Source organism: Rhinopithecus bieti, unplaced genomic scaffold, assembly GCF_001698545.2.
Source record: "Rhinopithecus bieti isolate Rb0 unplaced genomic scaffold, ASM169854v2 scaffold_32008, whole genome shotgun sequence".
Classification (NCBI taxonomy): Eukaryota; Metazoa; Chordata; class Mammalia; order Primates; family Cercopithecidae; genus Rhinopithecus; species Rhinopithecus bieti.
The window spans coordinates 2,026,655-2,040,336 of NW_016814433.1; the positions used below are offsets into that span (position 1 = coordinate 2,026,655).

General features: G+C 41.1%; 1 protein-coding gene across 10 annotated transcripts in view; it reads right to left on the minus strand.

Moving 5' to 3' along the window:
- KIAA0753 (KIAA0753 ortholog) overlaps nucleotides 1-13,682 on the minus strand; it is a 66,038-nt gene that overhangs the window by 18,568 nt on the left and 33,788 nt on the right. For all 10 annotated transcript variants that reach the window (XM_017850521.1, XM_017850527.1, XM_017850524.1 and 7 more), the window contains 6 exons: nucleotides 12,846-13,012; nucleotides 11,207-11,323; nucleotides 10,041-10,130; nucleotides 9,714-9,803; nucleotides 2,930-3,008; nucleotides 1,787-1,870 (listed from right to left, as the gene is read on the minus strand). In XM_017850521.1, coding sequence (XP_017706010.1) covers nucleotides 1,787-1,870; nucleotides 2,930-3,008; nucleotides 9,714-9,803; nucleotides 10,041-10,130; nucleotides 11,207-11,323; nucleotides 12,846-13,012 — 627 coding nt within the window. The remainder of the gene's footprint in view (nucleotides 1-1,786; nucleotides 1,871-2,929; nucleotides 3,009-9,713; nucleotides 9,804-10,040; nucleotides 10,131-11,206; nucleotides 11,324-12,845; nucleotides 13,013-13,682) is intronic.

Consider the following 13,682-nt stretch of genomic DNA (forward strand, 5'->3'; position numbering starts at 1 on the left):
AGGTCTCAATGCAATGATACAAAAAGAGCACAAAAATATATTATAAATAAAGAAGCAGAGTATAGAACAGCATACGGCACCTGCTTGTGGGGAGGTGTAACTTTTCATATACTTCTTCTGAATTATTTAAAATTTTGGCCATATGCACGTATAACTTTTAATTCTAACGTAACTCATACATTTTGGAAAAATAGATATTTCATGTGCCAGTTTAGTTAATGACAATAGTAGCAGCAATAGACAGATATGTTACAATGGTACCTTTACAAGAGCTGTTTCCGGATATGAGAGAATATCTTGCCTATAAGTAAATCTATAGGAGCTGTATTTGACTTGCAAATGTCTCCTCCATTTTAAAGACGAGAACACTCAGAATTTGTGTTCGAGGTCTCCCAACTCTTTTGTAAGTTAACATAGTAAAAACAGTTTTCTCCTTCACCATGCCAACTTTGATGAGTTTGTTTGCTTTTGTTTGTTTTCATTCAGTTTGTAAACACTGACTCTTGACGGTGCTGCCTGGAATACTGTGCAGTGAAGCTGCTATTTAACAGCCCAGCATTCTAAATACTACAGAGTTACTTTTCTGTTTCAATAAATTGTGTTAAACATCATGTAGTGCCTACAAAATAATTCTAATATACAAGGTTGATCATTCCTAGTATACTCGAACATGTCTATTTCACTGCCAGCATTCATAATCACTTCATTTTCCTTTCATATTAAAGTGCAGTATGGAGTGGCCTCTCTGGGTTAAATGTTAGCCTCACTATTCCTCTAGAAAAAAAATATATATCATTTAGTGGCCAAGCTGCATAAAACACCAAGCCATAACACAGTTGAATTTGTAATGGCCAAATGTAGACTTTTAGCTTTCAGTCTTAGAAGCCTCACCTCACATCAGATTATGTCATAAAACCTTGGAACAATAGAGTCATAATCACAGAGATTATGAAAATATGTTACAGCTGAAATATTGCTTAATAATCAGCATAGGGACACATTCTTGAAATCTACCTTCTTCCTGTCCCTAAGGTCACTGGGCCAATGGAGCTTCATTCCAATTTCCTTCTGCTCTGAAACCTAAGAAGGAAGTTGGAATGAAGCTTCCTTTCCTTGCTCTGGGCAATTAAAGCAATAAATATCTTTCTAAACTCCACAAAGATTAAATGGATGCAACTTGCACCTTCTGCTCTGCAGCTCTAAGTCTAGGCAAGGCAGAAACACTTCTACAAATATTAAAAACAGGTCCTCCAGAGGAAGAGTACAGAGTGGACAACAAGAAATGCGTTTTTATTTTTCTCAAATGTTTTCATTTTTTTCCTGGGCCACCTTTTTCTCTCTACTAGGCCAGATACTGGTCACATATTAGGCACTCCACTCAAAATGCTTGCCTAACAATAAATATTAGGCCCCACGTATAAAGAAAATTAGGACAGTAATGAGCGAAACTAGGCTGAATGAAAGGAAATGAGAGCAGCCATTCTTCTGCCGCAGGCCATCAACATTCAGGGCCACACAGGGCACCGACACTCTGTGATCCAGAGGGACAGAGCCACTAACACAAACCTGTGGCTCTAAGATTTCTGTGCCCTGTTTGCAAGGCTGACCTAAGTCTAAATACTAAAAATACACTGGAAGAATTAACATGCCAAATGTGAAAAATAATATTCACACTTCTCGAGCAGGATAATCGAGTGTTTGCAAAGTAATCTGTATTTCATTTCCATTACAACTAAAGACATTATCAAGCAATAATACCAGAATGCCAGCACCACACAACGCATACCTCCTGTGCAGGCTGGGCTGTCACTGTGTTTACTGACGAGCCATCCTTCAAATGAGTATGTGCTTCTGCAGCAGAATTGACTCTCTATTAAAACAGACAAATACATTCATGGAGTATAAAAACTTACAGCTCCTATTAGTACAAATGAATTCTACTACCAGAATAACTTGAGTGGAACGATTCATCGGCTTTAGCTACATTAGACTTTCTGCAGCAATTCCAAGCACTTTGTCTTCATGGAAACAAATGCCACATGTTGATCTTGGCTTTCCAGCCTTTTTCTTCCCTCAACTCTGTAAACACTGTCAGAATAGCTGCATGCTTTATGCAAGTCATTCAACTTCTCTGTTCCACAGCTTCCTCAATGATCAAATGAGGAAGATGAACTACTTGATTTCTTTTCTTTTTTTTTTTTCAGCTAGTCTACAGCTCAAGGCTACTTGATTTCTAAGAGTCTTCCTAGTTCTATGCTACTGAGATTTCCATGGACTCTAATACAAATTTAACACTTCTTTAACTAAGAAGAGAGAAGTTCAGTGGCCTGTTTAGGGATCCCAAATGTCATTCATCCCATTTAAATTTACAATATTCTTCTGTGGCCTCATCTAGTCATACACACACGTTTGTTTCTATTTACAGGGTGGATCTACAGGGTCTGGCTATAGAATTGAGCTTACTGCTTATGGGAGGATGGCACAACCTCTTGGTGATACCATCTATAATTTCATCCTCAAGAAAGTACTGGATTGTGCACAGAAGCTGTCCTAACATCTCTCTCCTTTGGAAAAATAGAGCCCATCATTCCAAACCATTGAGGTGAAAAAACACAGCATTCGAGTGAAAGCTGCTATTGGAACACTGACTTCACCAACAGATCTATTTCACTCGGAACAGGGATTACAATCCCAACTTGTTTCCCAAACTAAAATCTCAACTTTCTCAAAAGGAGGACTTTCCCCCTGTCCCTTTATCTCTATCCCTTCTCCACAATGGAGGGCACATCAGTAGTGTGTGGTGGTCTGGGGGTATCTTCCAGCTGCCACAGAGACACTTAGCCCTATAAAGGATCAATGAAACCTCTGTAGCAACTCATTTTAAATCTAGAACTTCCAAAAAGCAAGCAAATGAAATGAACTAGATTACCTGGGCCTTGATCAAGAGAGGCTTCAAACGATCCAGAACTGCCTCCTCTACCTTGTCTGCTAACTGGGTGGCAGAAACACTATTTAGAAATAAAACTGAAAATTAAAATCAAAGGCAATAAAATATCCTATTTTGCATATTTATTTACCACTCCAGGTGAAGGGAGATAAAATGACCATGAGCTTCTCTTTTTTTTTTTTTTGAGACGGAGGTCTCGCTCTGTCGCCCAGGCTGGAGTGCAGTGGCCGAATCTCAGCTCACACAAGCTCCGCCTCCCGGTTCACGCCATTCTCCTGCCTCAGCCTCCCGAGTAGCTGGGACTATAGGCGCCCACCACCTCGCCCGGCTAGTTTTTTGTATTCTTTAGTAGATGACGGCGGTGTTTCCACCGTGAATTAGCCAGGATGGTCTCGATCTCCCTGACCTCGTGATCTCCGCCCGTCTCGGGCCTCCCAAAGTGCTGGGATTACAGGCTTGAGCCACCGCGCCCGGCCGACCATGAGCTTCTCTAACCCTTCATGGCCACACCAATCTCCTGGGGATCTTGTGAAAATGCAGATTCCAATTCAGTTGGTCTGAGTAAGGCCTGAGAGTCTGCATTTCCAACAAGCTCCTAGGTGATGTGACAGTGCTGGTCCTAGGCCTTACTTTATGCACAAAGATTTAGGTAACATCTGAAGTGTGTTAGGCACTGAGTACACTTTAAAAAAATAATGGTTGCCATTAACAGCTAAAGAGGATAGTAAACTGAACAAAAGAAACTAATTTCGTTCCCTCTCCAAATTCTACTAAAACAACCGTAGAGTTAGCTTTACACCCACAAGGATAAAGAAGAAAAAAATGGTGCTGGAAAACAAAGGACAAAAGTGATAACTAACTTAGCTGAACTGAGGAAGTTGACTTCTCCCATCCAAGTACTAACCAGGCCCGACCCTGTTTAGCTTCCGAGATCAGACGAGATCGGGTGAAGTCAGGGTGGTATGCCCATAGACAGGAAGTTGACTTCTAAGGCCAGTAGTGGGAAAAACTAGAACCCACATAATTTGTACTGCTGACTTAACCAGGCACACGACTGGTAGTACCAGGTACATCTAGGCCTGGGCTAAGCTGGGAGGGGGTGGTTTAAAAACTGACGAGAAGAGCCAAATGATGTTTGAGAAATTACACTCCTAGATCCCTTTCCCTACTTCACACAACTGTACAGCCGCCTCCTTCCAACTCTAGGAGAAGTCTGATGGCTCATTCTCTGTGTGAGGGTCTCTTGACTAGGGGCACCCAATCACAGTTGAGGCTGTAGGCACCATACTGAAAAGAGGCGGGGGTCACGTATGCAGGCTGAATGCTGTGTTATTAGACTCATAGCCCCCTTCCCTAGCTCGACTCCTAGGATAGCAACATCCTGATTCTTACTCTCTGGGCCAAAGATCAGAAAACTTCTCTGGGCAGTCTGACCCAGGCCAAAGGAAAGACCTGAAGACCAACCTAAGTGTCCTTAACAAATAGTCCAGGTGTTACTTTCATCAGACAGTGCTGGAATAGCCAGATATCCATGAAAGAAAACAAATTTTGATCAGTATTTCATCTCATAAACAAAAATTAATTCTAAATGAATCATAGATATAAGAATAAATGGTAAAACTATGAAGCACTTAAAGGAAAATATAAGAGAAAATCCTTGAGACCCTAACATAGGCAATGATTTCTTAGCTAGTTCACCAAGAATGACTAACCAGAAAAGAAAAATTGATAAACTGGTCCTAATCAGAATTTAACACTTTTAGTCATCAAAAGACACTATTACGAAGATCTATGGGTGAGCCATAGTATGGTGAGAAAATATCACCTGCACACATATCTGGCAAGGGGCTCATACCCAGAAAATACAGAGAACTCAAATCAATACTTAAAAAAAACTCTAATGGGCAAAAGACTTGAACAGACACTTCACAATAAGCGCTAGAAAAGGTGCCCAACATCATTCGTCAAGGAAACACAAATTAAAATCACAAGGAGATACCACCACATTCTTACCAGAATCACTAAAAGACTGACAAGCTCAATTGTTAGCAAGGATGTGAAACCAGTAGAAACGAATTCGCATGCACTGCTGATGGGAGTATAAAATGCTACTACTCTGGAAAATGTATATGGCTCGTTTAATAAAATTAAACAACTGCCTATCCTATTACCCAGAAATTATACTCCTAGGCATTTAACCAAGAGAAATGAAAGCATATATCTACAAAAAGCCTTGTGCAAGAATGTCTGTAACAGCTTGATTCATACTAACTATAAATGGGAAAGCCCAAATGTCAATTCACAAGAGAATGAACAAACAGAATGTGGTGTATTCCCACAATGGAATACTACTCTGCACTAAAACGGATGAACTATGCTGATGCACACACAACGTGGATGAATTGCAAACATTTTCTTGAGCAAAAGAAGCCAGACACAATGGGGTAGATCTTGATAATTCTACTCATATAAAGTCTGAACAGGCAAAGCTACTCACAGTAAAAGAAAGAAAAGTAGCTGCCTCTGTGAGGGATGGGGGTGTGGAGTAGAGAACGACCAAGGAGGACATGTGGGAACTTTCTAGGTTGAAGTGCAAATTATCTATCTTGATTAGTGTTTTGGTTACCCAGGGACATACATTTGTCAAAATTCATCCAACTGTACCTTTAAGTTCTTTGCATTTTACTCTATGTAAATTATACCACAATAGAAACAATTATTTAAAAAACTAAAATACAAATGGCAACCCACATACTCTGTTTTGATCAGTAATCACTCCCCTACATTTAAACATGAGAAGATAGCCAAGATTACTAGGTATCTGAGGAAGGAAAGAAAAAGATTATGTAGGTCAAAAGGCAGGGGAAACGTGTAAATATACTCAGAAAGAGAACAGCACTGTATCCATAAAGAAGGACATGAGACTCCTGAGTAAGAGATATTTGGAGAATATAACAGCACTCTCAACATTTTTTAAATTTTAAAATTTAAACACTGTGGCAGAAATCACAAGCTCAATAGGTTCAATGTTAAAGTTGGAGGAAATCTCCTACTGAGGGAGGGTAGGGGTGGAGGAAGAAGAGGAGAAAGAAAGAAAACAGGAAGAAACAGATAAGAAAATCAGAGGACCAATCAAGGAAGTCCAACATCAAAGAACAGGAGTTTCAGAAAGAATAGAGAAAACAGAGACAAGAAAAAAAAAAAGTACAAAACAAAGCACGAAAACTTCTCAGAATTAAAGGAAATAAACTGCCAGACTGAAAGGTCTACTGATTAATGAAAACACACCCATAATAAGTCCTATCATTATGAATTTGAGCTACCCAGGGGAGAAAGCAGAGTCTGTGAGTCTCTAGAGAAGGATCAAAAGCAATTCCGATTTCTCATTGGAAACAAGACAATGAGCAGAAATGCTCAGATTTTTGCTTCTGAAGAGGTTGAAAAAATGTACTTTCCCCTCTTCTTCCTGTTGATTACAACTAAGAATCCTGGACATTAAATATACGCAAACCTAAGAGGATTTGGAGAGAAGTAGAGAAGGCACATCACCTCGGGACACTGGGACCAAAAGAATGACAGAGCAGTGAGTTCTCTGGGATTTCTCTTTGCCTCATATATCCCAGAGTAGGTAATGGAGAAGCCAGCAACCCAAACACCAATAGGCACAGACAAAAAAGAAGTCTCCAATGCAAATAAAGCCTGCTCACTCTATCGAAAGAACCAAGAAAGGGGCAGTCTAGAAAGATGGAAAACTTAGAAAATAACTGCTCGACTGCAGCCAAACACTGCAGGAAAACCCATGGCCACATGCCAGCAAAGACTGAGTGGAGAGCAAACAAGTACATGCAAAGATGTTCAGAGGTCACTATACACCCATGAAAACGCCTACAGGAAAGCAGAATGACACCACCACATGTGGGCAGAAATGCAGAACAACTGGATCCCTCCAACACTGCTGGTGGGAACAGAGCCCTCTGGAAAACAGGATGGCAGTTTGGAAGAAAACAAAACACCACTAGCACACAACCCAGCAACTGCCCTCTGGGCATTTACCCAGGAAAAAAGGAAAACTTATGTTCACACAAATACGTGTACACAACTGTTTACAGAAACTGTATGCGTAATAGCCCCACACTGGAAAGAACTCAGGTGTTCTTTTCTTTTTTGAGACAGGGTCTTGCTCTGTTGCCCAGGCTGGAGTGCAGCGGCATGACCGTGGCTCACTGCAGCCTCGACTTCCCAGATCAAGTGATTCTCCCACTTCAGCCTCCCAAATAGCTGGGACCACAGGCTCAGATGTTCTTGAAGAGGTACATGGTTAAACTATGGTTTGTTTGTATCCACACCATGAATACTACTCAGCAACAAAAAGGGATGAACCACTGATACACGTGATGGGCTCCATGAATTCCCAGAGAATGATGTAAAGAAAAGAAGTCCCCAAAAGTTACATACTACACAATTCCACTTATAATAACACTCTTGAAATAACAAAATTATAGACAGGGAGAGCAGATGAGTGGTTGCCAGGAGATATTTAGCCAAGCAGTGAATGGGGGTAGGAGAGAAGTAGGTGTGGAAACATGAGGGCTCCTTGGGGGTGGGAAGGTTCTGTACCTGGACTATGCCAATGTTAATATCCTGGTTGTAGTACTGAGATGTATTTTCCCAAGAGGCTACCATTTGGGGAAAATGGGTCTTCGTGTGACTCTATGATTACCTCATAGTAAGAAAGTTTAATTAAAAATTTCCAATAAAAATAATCTTCTATACCCAGTAAGGCTACCAGCAAATATGAGAGTAGTAAGGTTTATCAACAAACAAAGACATTTTCAGACTTGAAAGGTCTGAAAGGATTTATTCCCATTATCCTTTCTTAAGAAGCTAAATTAAGCAGAGTGTGGTGCCCTATGCCTAATCCCAGCACTCTGGGAGGCCAAGGCAGGAGGATCGCTTGAGCCCAGGAGTTCAAGACCAGCCTGGGTAACATAGTGAGACCTTGTCTCTAATGAAAAAAAAAAAAAAAAGAAGCAGTTACATTAGCACGTGCTCCATCAAAACAAGCAAGTAAACTGAAGAAGATTACAACACAATATGGGAAATGGGAGGTCTAAGCCTAGATTCCTGGCTTGTCTTGCCTTTTTGCTGATGAAGTTTCTGCTACTCCCTGCAGACCTGCCGTCTGCTGAGGATACTCATCCCATCCCCACAGTAGCTGACCAGAAAGAGCTGAGAAGCCGTGTGTTACAGCGCAGCCCCTCTCCTGACAAGGCTTCCTCCCGAAGTTCAATGGACCTGGCTCACCGACAGGCCCTCCAGATGGAGGACGCCCTGTGTGTGCAGGACTCACTCCTGACCCTGCTCAGTGACCTCCTGAGTGGGGCACCTACAAATTCTCTTGAAAGCACAAATCAGATTAGGATCCAGACTCTGTTCAACCTGTCTTCCCCTAGGAGTCTTCATCTGATACTACCAGCAACACTGCCCCTTTGCATGTTCAGTTAGATTTGTGCCTGTTTCTCAGTTTTCAAAATTAAACAAGATATTGTTAGGGATACACACATAGATGACAGATTTAAGAAGACGACTAATGAAAAAATCAACACAAGAATCAGGACAGTGGCTGCCTCTGGGGGGAAAGGGGATACAAACTGAGGAGGGATATGCTGGAAACTTCTGTAGCAGTGGCAATGGTTGATTTCTTGGCTTACGATGGTGGTGCGTGGATATTCATTCTGTAATATTTTGGATTCCATATGTGCATTTAGTATGTTCTTCTATATGTGTGATATGTTTAATTTTTGAAGTAAAAACACACAGAGGAATAAATGGGACACAGAGGATGAAGCTTTTGCTATATGGCCCAAACGACAAGTGCATAAGAGTCACAGAGAATCAAATTTCAGCACAGCCTAAGGTCACACCTTCTTAGCTATAAATGACTACGAAATGGATTCCCTCAGACAGTAGTGACGATCCCATCATAGAGGGTGTGTGTAAATACACTGGACAGTTCTCAGTGGAGAGAGTAGAGAGGAGCCAAAAGCATCAGCTCTGGGGAAAAGATCCTTCAAATCCCAAGATTCTGGGATTGTATGACTTGAAGTCTTTACTACAGACAAAAAGTCTTGGCCTTCTAACGATATACCCACAGCCCTTCTAACCTGAGACTGAACACTACATCATGAATGGTGACAGAATGCACACAGGTTTCAGAGAGTATTCTGTTAATGTGACCACAGGGTGAATTACCAGAGTTGGAAAAATGAGGCAATTGCAGCAGCAGCTGGACTAAATCTTTTAACAAGCTTCCTTACGCCGATAGTGTCTACAGTTTTGAAAACACTTATGGAGTGAATAGAAAAAAGTGAATAGAACCGCATTTGAAAACCATAGCCTGCATTCAAACTAACACGTGAAACTAAAGTAGCTATAAGTTGACTCACATGAGCAGAACATGTATATGCATCACACTAATCTTCTGCCCTTGGAAGGGCTGACATCTGGCTAGAGAAAAGTACCTTTGAGGGCAGTCCAAACAAATACACATAAGACTCTGATCTTTCAGACAGAACTTCTTCACAATTACGTATTTTTTTTTCAGTTCTCCTCCAAACTCCACACAAAACAGGCATTTCCTAGCAAAAAATATGGTATAATATACAGGTAGACAAGCAAGTATTCATTCATTCCAGGTTGGTTGCTAGATCTCGATCAATTAGAACAGGCAAACATCCACTATTCTTCCTAAGAAGGAAACACATACCTCAATTTTTGGAGTCTATCCATTTCTTCGGCTTTGAGCTCATTCAGTTCCTTTGTTCTTCTAGCAGTTTCAGCATCAAGCCAGTCAAGCCTAGAGAACAGTATCAAGAGTCACCCCAACTCACCTCAAGGCAGAGTAAGGACTCCCCTGAGCTCCAGTCTTGGCTCCCCACTTGGCTTCTTAAGTGACTTCACAGTCTTTTAAGGAGGCAGAAAGCCAATACACATAAGAAGTGTAGCTAGGCCTAAATAATCTCTATTTATCATAATGTATAGAGATGTAGAACAGGCCTGCTTACCTTTTCCTGCCTCAGGAGCAAATATTTACCTCTGCTTTTGCATGTTGTCAATTTCCTTGGCTTTTAATTCTTCCAGTTCCTTCAATCTTTTGCAAGTTTCAGCGTCAAGCCAAGCGAGCCTAGCAGACAGTCAAGAGTCAAACCAATTCTGCCTGGACACTGCAGGGTGCCATGATCACAGAAACAGACCAGAAGTCAGGACCCCCGCAGAGCACCAATGCCGGCTCTGTGAAGGTACTCAGTAGGTAACCTAACCTCTCCGTACCCCTGAAGCTCTCCAGAACGTGTTCCATGTCAAAAAACATTGATGCACAACGCAATGAGAACCTGTCTCAAAGGTTCTCAAGAAAACTAGCTATCACTTGTACTTAGGGTTTCTTATTAGACTCAAACAAAACCCTTGCTATACCTTCAAGCTTAGACAAACAGTGAGCCCCCAGGAGCCATACAGGCATAGTGAAGTCAAATGAAAACAAAAAGGAAAAGTTAACTGTGAACAACTCTGTTGTATGTACAAGTGCTTTGATTCTTTTGGTTTAGGATATACGAATATTGTCAAATTATTCAATGGACTGCTTTCATGTTTGCTTTCCCATAATTGTAAGAACAATTTCAGCCAAATGAATACAGAGAAACCTGTTTTCACTGCTCTCTTCCTATGGAATGTTCTCATCTCATCTCCCATATTGAAACCCTGCCTGTTCTTCTGGTCCTAGTTTAATTTCCATCTCCATCCATGAAGCCTAGACCTCTGCAGCAAGAAGTAACGCTCTCTCCTTTCTAAACTCTCTCAGTTCCCAGGTTACATACCATGTTCTATCTTAAATTATAGTTAATTACATAACTTCTCTATTGACTATAAATAAGCAAGGGCTGGGATTATGGCCTTTTTGCCCTTTTTAAAGTCTCCATAGAGCTCATAACAGTGTCATATACAAAACTAGCAACTGATATATAATTGACACATATGTAATTTATGAATGAATAAGAAAAAATAGAAGAGCTCACTATAAGCTATATAGTTTGACTGAAAACTTTAATAAACTACATTTTACGTATTTATTCTATTTTAAAAAATAATCTACATTTTAAATAACCAACTTTAAACACAGGAAAGAGAAGAAAGGGATCACTTCCAAGTCTATGTAAAAGGAGCTCTTTAATTCTCAAAGATCTAAAAAATACCAGCACAAACCTGGCTGCTTCGTGCTCAACAGCACCTGTCAGGTGACTTTCCTCTTGAGGATCTTCTGGCAGGAGAGGCTCTTTTGTGGCATCTCTGGGGCTAGATTTCACCTTTAGCCATGTGGCACTGAAAAAAATAGAAAAGTATACCTTTGTCATTATTCGCTCCGTATCCAATGACTCATCCAAGTAGATGCCAGCTCAGAGACGACAACAGCATTAAATTAATGGTGATCTGTAGCACGCAGCCCTACGGTAGAAGCTGAATGTGAAGAAAAGTAAGATCCTCCTGCACTCAGGTGCAGTGTCAAAGGGGAGAAATTCTCCTTTGCTTCAAAGAAGCCATCACCATTTTAAATGAGAAACAGTGATCAATTACAGAATATTGGGTGAGTGTCAACAAAACTCTGTTACAATATATAGATTTGGATCACTAATTACATTCCATATTATAAGGCAACTCTGTATCTTTATAAGGCCTAACAGCACTGTGAGCCTGGAAGCCTCACCCAGCCTCCTCTACCCACCACACATGCACTCTAAAAGACAGTCCATTGTATATTTGGTCTGTAACACAAACTTCAACCGTTGAGCTTACCACCTGAATGTACATCTCCATATTAATACTTGTATACAAAAATACAGAAAACAGAATAGAGTAATAAAAACAAAAAAAAAGCACATTATGAAATCAGAAGACCTGATTTTAGGTCTGGCTGTTACATGAATAAGACATTAAATTCTCTAAACATTATTTCCTTAACTTGAAAATGAGAGTGGATGGATGAGCACAGCCATTCCTTCACATTCATTTGGAATCTTAGGGGGCTTCTCTTCCACCGGGCTGCTCACCCTGACTTCTGATGGCTCCAAAGACAGAACCCTGCCATCACCTATCTTCTCCCTCGTTCTCTCCTGACATGACTACTTTTTACTTCTTCCTTTTTTCCGTCCCACCTCCTGGTCCTTTTCATTGTGTTTTCAAGAACTACTGTCTCACGGTAAACAAGCTCCCCTTTATCTTCAACCGATTCCCCCAAAGATGATCTCTACCTAACCGGACCCTGCTCCTCTTCTCTCTAACCCTGTGGAATGGCAGCTTCTTATTCTAATGTGCTATGAACGGGGATGACAAGACAGTTACGTCAACATTACCCTAATTGCTCCCTGCAGCTACGACAGTGTTGGTGAGATCTATATGGCTTTATAGTTCATAAGTATCTTGACTTAGGAGTTAGAATTATTTTAATATATTTATTTACTCAGCAAAGATTTACTGAATGCCTACTATGTGCCTAGCACTGGACATTCAAATATAAAAAAGACACAGTCCCTGGCCTCAAGTAACTAAAATCTATTGGCAGAAGAGACAAGTGAAGGGAAGCCCACCATCTTCCATACAATCACACATGTCCCGGTGTTGGGGTGGCCCATGGAAGGGTGTTCCAACCACAGTCAGGCAGAAGAAGGAACCAATAAGCTTCAGGTCAAAGACTTCTCATGTACGACTCACCCAAAAAAGTATTTCTGTTTAATGGAAAAAATTAAGGCTACTACTTCGTTTGCTCCTTATAAGCTATAGGTTGCCTTTGATATCTGGAGGAAAAAGAGAATCACATACACAAATGGTCCCTTGAGTTTTCACATACCGTTTAGGAGATGCTGGTGGGGATGTGGGGTTTGGGGGTATCCACGGTGCCTTGCGGTCTTTCACAGGCTGCCGGTTCATTTTTAATCTGGATGAAACTGTTGTCTGCTGCACTCTGCTTTTACTGTGAGGTTGGCTTTGTCTACTTCTTTCAGCTTTGCGGAGTCCCTGTGAAAGATAAGGAAGAATTATAAAGCCAAACAAGTATCAAAGAAACTATGGTTTCAACCTCTGACTCACTGAAGCTCCAAGTTCTCCATGTTATTCATGTATCCATTCAGAAAAACCTGAGTAGAAAGCACTGTGGCAGAAGTTTGGGGGAGGCTGTAAATTTCATTGAAACAACCATGGTAGGGGGTGGGGTGGAGGGTGTGGAATTGAAATCCCTGGCTCTGCCTGACACCTTTAAACATATAAACAATATATAAAATATATTTTATTTATTTACAATTTGTTTCCTAACCAAAATATTCATATCATATTGTTAAATTATTTTCTTTTTTCTTTTCTTTTTTTGTTTTTAAGAGACAGGGTCTCGGCCGGGCGCGGTGGCTCAAGCCTGTAATCCCAGCACTTTGGGAGGCCGAGACAGGCGGATCACGAGGTCAGGAGATCGAGACCATCCTGGCTAACACGGTGAAACCCCGTCTCTACTAAAAAAATACAAAAAATTAGCCGGGCGAGATGGCGGGCGCCTGTAGTCCCAGCTACTCGGGAGGCTGAGGCAAGAGAATGGCGTAAACCCGGGAGGCAGAGCTTGCAGTGAGCTGAGATCCGGCCACTGCACTCCAGCCCGGGCAACAGAGTGAGACTCCTTCTCAAAAAAAAAAAAAAAAGA